Source organism: Nicotiana attenuata, unplaced genomic scaffold, assembly GCF_001879085.1.
Source record: "Nicotiana attenuata strain UT unplaced genomic scaffold, NIATTr2, whole genome shotgun sequence".
In the NCBI taxonomy this organism is placed as follows: domain Eukaryota; kingdom Viridiplantae; phylum Streptophyta; class Magnoliopsida; order Solanales; family Solanaceae; genus Nicotiana; species Nicotiana attenuata.
The window spans coordinates 57,217-63,049 of record NW_017675242.1 but is presented as its reverse complement, the minus strand read 5'-3'; the positions used below and the strand labels follow the sequence as shown (position 1 = coordinate 63,049).

General features: G+C 41.9%; 1 protein-coding gene across 1 annotated transcript in view; it reads right to left on the bottom strand.

The window, feature by feature from the left end:
• Nucleotides 1–313: 313 nt before the first annotated feature.
• Nucleotides 314–5,833, bottom strand: part of LOC109219847 (E3 ubiquitin protein ligase RIE1-like) — a 24,681-nt gene continuing 19,161 nt past the window's right edge. Inside the window, exons 3-5 of the mRNA XM_019384314.1 lie at nt 1,356–1,485; nt 1,122–1,280; nt 314–815 (exon numbers count right to left, since the gene is read on the bottom strand). Of these exons, the coding sequence (XP_019239859.1) occupies nt 654–815; nt 1,122–1,280; nt 1,356–1,485 (451 nt within the window). The 3' untranslated portion in view covers nt 314–653. The remainder of the gene's footprint in view (nt 816–1,121; nt 1,281–1,355; nt 1,486–5,833) is intronic.

Here is a 5,833-nt window from a genome sequence, read left to right as displayed (position 1 = left end):
GGACGCGGGACGGGACAAACGGGACGAAATGGCCGCCCGTCCCATCCCGTGTCCCGTTTAACATTGGCCCATCCTGTTTAACTTGAAGCGGGACGGGACGGACCGGCCCGTCCCGTTGGACACCCATAAGCAGTGCTGGAGAATTTGTTCAGTTCTGGGATTTGTAATCTTCCTATGCTATAGGATATGTACTACCTTGGACCTTCGCTGCACCATAACAGTAAGTTAATTGACCAAACTATCCATAAGTTTAAGGTATCACTCACTTTTTCTCTTTTCTGAGAGAAATGCTAATCTAAAATACAAGGGAATATCTGGAAGATGAAACCATTCAACAGGTAGAATAACATAACCAAGAAAATAGCACGTACTTTACAAGAGTTTGAGATCATATCTACTGGAAAACAATAGAATCAAAATTATTTACAGGTGGAGGTTTACTACCTTATTTCTATAACTGATGACATTTCACTACAGAAAAGATCTCTAATATGTGACGCGAACATGAGAGGAAGCTAAACTAGTTGCAAAGCAGAGATATGATCTGATTCAGATTGGCAATCAGTATTTCCAGCCTCATAATCTTGGCCAGTAGCAAAATGGTGGTTTTAATAACCAAAATCAATGATTATTTGTTTTCATTCTCCTCCGCTCTAAACTTGTTCGTTCCCCTTCAGGATGTTGTACTTGCACAGTGGACATGTCGCGTTCATCTTAAGCCATTTAACTATGCAGGTGGAGTGGAAATGATGATTACAGGGGAGAGCATGGAGTTCCGTCTCATCCTCGTACAAGCTAAGACATATACAACATTCCTAGCAAACAAGAAAAAATTTAGGTGTTGGTTACTATTTTATCACAAATAATAAACAGAAATTCTACTATGTATATTCATATTCAGGGATGCAATTTTACAACGAGGATCCAAACTGAAACAAGAAATCCATACTAAAATCTCGAAGTAAAGTTGTAGAATATGCATACGGCGAAACAGCTCCATTTCCAATATAGACAGAGCAGTGGGAACAGAATAAAGGAGAAAGAAAATGATAATTGATTGAGCTTTCCGTGCCACTACCAGGAGCTGCTTTAAGCATTTCTAAGATACATAATTAACTTACTGCATCCTCAGGTAAAAGAATACGCTCATTGGCCAAGTATCCGCTGCTCGTCTCAATTGGTACCATCCGACCAGCTCCTACACTTAGTTTCTCCTCATCCTTGTAGATATGGAATCTATACTTGGGGAGAACTTTGAGGTCTGCTTCTGATGCACCTTCCTGTGTATTATAGGTGAAAGATCGTTACCAGAAACATATAAAGTAAGCTTGTTTTATGGTTTGCTGTCTTCTTACCTGGCCCACTGCATATAGTACTGCAATTATGCAAGGCAAGCAGCAACAAAGAGCAACTCCTATCAGACATGCCAAAGCAACACAAAAGACGGCAAAGAATACATCGAATGCCAAAAATACAACTGTCAACCTGCAGCATTTTGGATCAGTGATCAAACAGGACTCTTACTGAAGGTGGTGACCACAAAAATTTAAAAAAAAAAGAAAAGAAAACAACATCAACATGTGACGACCCAAAGGGGTCATCACTTGTTTCCTTAGTCATTCTGTGCTTCCGAGGCCTTGAAAACCTCATTTAGGGTTGCCTCGATTTGCGTGCGCAGTCCGGGCACGTAGCCGGAAAGCTTAAATATGAATTCTGTGAGAAAAATGCTAAATTTTGATATTAAATTGAATAGATTTGACTTCGGTCAACATTTTGGGTAAACGGACCCGGACCCGTGATTTGACGGTCCCGGAGAGTCCGTAGGAAAATATGGGACTTGGGCGTATGCCCGGAATCGAATTCCGAGGTCCCAATCCCGAGAAATGAATTTTTGTGTGAAATTGTTTTCTGGAAATAATTAAGGAAATTGGAAATGAAATTTGATTAGAAGACTATGGTATCGGGCCCGTATTTTGGTTCCGGCGCCCGGTGCAAGTCTTATATATGATTTAAGAACTTTCTGTAAAGTTTGGTTGAAAACGGACGTCGTTTGACGTGTTTCGGACTTAAAATGGAAATTTGATGTTTAATGAAAAATTTGGAAGAAATCATGAGTTTTGGGGTATGATTCGATGTATATGATGTTGTTTTGGCGATTTGATCGCACGGATAAGTCCGTAGGATGTTTTTGAGGTTGTGTGCATATTTGGTTTGGAGCCCCGAGGGCTCGGGTGAGTTTTGGATAGGTGTCGGGTTGCATTTTTTTGATTTTGGAAAATCTGAACAGGCCTGCAGGCTTCGCATTCCTGGTTCGCAAATGCGAACTCGCAGATGCGAAGGCTGGATCGCAGATGGACTTTCGCAAATGCGATAAATCTGTCGCAAATGCAAAGTCCTTCGGTGGGTCTGAGTTCGCAAATGCGAACTAAAATTCGCATTTTCCAAAGTTGGTCGGGGTTCGCAATTGCGAACCCCAGTTCGCAAATCCCATATCAGAGGCCCAGCAAATTTTATACTTAGTCGAATTTTCACCATTTTTCATCATTCTTTCAAAACCCAAACTCCTTAGGCGATTTTTCAAGAACAAGTTTCATTCCAAATCATTTGTAAGTCGATTTTTACTCAATTCTTTCAATCATTAACATCATTTAACATGTTTTCAACTTAAAATCAATGATTTTCAAGGGAAATTGGGGTTTGGGTAGAACCTTAGGTTTTTACTAAAAGTTGGGATTTGGACCTCGATTTGAGGTCCGATTTCAAAACAATCATATATTTGGGTTCGTGGGGAATGGGTAACCGGGTTTGGTTCGAACCTCGGGTTTGACCACGTGGGCCCGGGGGGCGATTTTGGAATTTTTGGAAAAAACTTTGGGAAATTCATTTTTATGCATTCAAATTGATTCATTTAGTGTTTATTAAAGTAATTGAGTAATTTGTGGCTAGATTCGAGCGGATTGGAAGTGGAGTCACGGGGTAAAGCCATAGTTGAGGCTTGACTTGAGTTCAAGGCATCGAGGTAAGTGTTCGGTTTAACCTTAGCTTGAGGGATTAGGAGTTGAGTCATATTTGTTATGTGTTTCTTGTGGAGTACGACGTATAGGCATGGTGACGAGTATCTATACGTTGGCGTCAAGCATGACCGTGAGTCTTATATTGTGAATTTCATGACTTCGTCGTATTATTCATGCCTTGGTGAGTATTTCTATTTGTTGTGTAAAGTTGTGGAAAGAATCGTGACTTATGATTATTGAGGAGCGTTGGCTCCAGTCGTAGAACGCATTGCGAAAGTATAAGTGATAATTGAACCTCTAGAGCAATGGCTCGAGTTGTGAAATGAATTGTGAATTGAAGTAAAAGTGAGAAAAGAAAAGATCATTACGCTGTCCCTTGGCGGACTATTGTCGAGTTGGGGTTCCCTTGTATTGTGTTCTTAATTGATATTACGGATGCTTAGTTTAATGGTTCCTTGTGTTGAGTAAGGACTAACGTTATAGCTGAGGTAGTTAGGTGTTGTAATAGGTTTGGTTATAGCTGAGGTGGTTAGGTGTAGTAACAAGTTTGATTATAGTTATGGTAGTTAGATGTTGTAACAGGATTGATCATAGTTGTGGTAGTTAGATGTTGTAAAAGGATTGATTATAGTTGTGGCAGTTAGATGTTGTAACAGGATCGGTTATAGCTGCGGTAGTTAGATGTTGGGACAAGTGTGGTTATAGATGTTTCTCCCTTGCCGGGACGTAATTACTCATGCTATCGAATCCCTTGTCGGGACTCTCGTTATAATTGTAAATATTATATATGGATCGTATTGCACGCCGCAACAATATTATATATGGATCGGGTTGCACGCCGCAACAATATTACATATGGATCGGGTTGCACGCCGCAACAATATTATATATGGATCGGGTTGCACGCCGCAACAATATTATATATGGATCGGGTTGCACGCCGCAATAATATTATATATGGATCGGGTTGCACGCCGCAAAGGTGTTATACACGGATCGGGTCGCACGCCACAACAAGATATTATGAAATGGAGCGGGTGGTACGCCTACCACAAGATATTATGAAATGGGAGCGGGTGGTACGACTACCACGAGTTACGAGAAACGGGATCGGGTTGCACGCCTGCAACAAGATGAGCTGAACATGAAAATTGTCTTTATTTCTTGCTTCCGCGTTAGAGGCTAGACTGTGGATTCCTCTTCTATTATTCCTGATACTCTATTTATATCTGTTACCCCTGAAGCATGTTCCCTCCCCTAGTTTTAATTGTTTATTTCTGTTGCCTCTTCGTTGTATTGTATATGTATATCTGTACAGGTTTATCTGGAGTCTGGTACTAGCCTCGTCACTACCTCGCCGGGGTTAGGCCAAACACTTACCAGCACATGGGGTCGGTTGTGCTGATACTACACTCTGTGCTATTTTGCACAGAACCAGGTTTCGAGGAGCAGCAGCAGCAGTAGTGTGGGATCAGGCTTCATTTCAGCGAGACCCGAGGTAGCCTTGCAGGCATCCGCAGGCCCGGCGTCTCCTCTATCCTTTATTTTTATTTATTATCTCATTATATTCGAGACAAACAGCTTATGTTCTCTTTCAGACGTTTGTATGTAGTATTCTTAGCAGTTCGTGAGTATAGTGACACCAGTCTTGGGTAGAGGATTTTGTTGAACTTTACGCATTTCTATTCAGTTTTATAATAAGTTAAGACTTCCGCTTATTATTGAATTTCGTTGCTTTTTTATTATTGTCGTAAATTGTTAAAATGGATTAGATTATTAATAGACAAGTAATTAAATTTGGCTTGCCTAGCTCTCATTAGTAGGCGCCATCACGACTCCCGAGGGTGGGAAATCCGGGTCGTGACAAGTTGGTGTTAGAGCTCTAGGTTGCATAGGTCTCACAACTCACGGACAAGCTTAGTAAAGTCTGAGGGATCGGTACGGAGACGTCTGTATTTATCTCCCAGAGGCTACAGAGTTAGGAAAAGTTTCACTTCTATTCTTCCCTGTCGTGCGATTTTGTTCTCTCAATGTTAAATTGAAATCTCCACTCTTGTCCTTTCGCGAATGGCGAGGTCATGTACCGCTTCTTCAGCTGAGCAGCAGCACAGACCAGTGATAGATCAGCTTCGTCTTTGGAGGCTTTGTGGAGGTAAAGGTATTGGAGGTGGAGGTAGTGATGCTAGAGGTGGAGGTAAAGGTATTAGAGGTGGAGGTGCACGTACCGTTCTGATTGTGATAGAGATGCTTCGGTGTTGTTTGATCCGGGGTCTACGTATTCGTATGTGTCATCTTATTTTGCCCCGTATTTGGTCATGCCTAGTGATGTATTGGGTATTCCCGTTTATGTGTTACCCCGGTGGGTGACTCTATTGTGGTTGATCGAGTCCATCGTTCTTGTGTTATGGTGATTGGGGGTCTGGAGACTCGTGTTGATTTGTTGCTTTTAGACATGGTCGACTACGATATTATATTGAGGATGGACTGGTTATCACCTTACCACGCTATCTGGGACTGTCATGCCAAGACTGTAACCTTAGCTTTACCGGGTATGCCTCGTTTAGAGTGGAGAGGGACTCCTGGTCATTCTACCCATAGTGTTATCTCTTATGTGAAGGCTCGACGTATGGTCGAGAAGGAGTGTTTGGCCTATTTGGCATATGTTCGTGATTCTAGTGCTGAGGTCCCTTCTATTGATTCTGTGCCCATTGTTCGTGAGTTTCCTGATGTGTTCCCTTCAGACCTGCCGGGTATGCCACCCGACAGGGATATTGATTTCTGCATTGATTTGGCTCCGGGCACTCAGCCCATTTCTATTC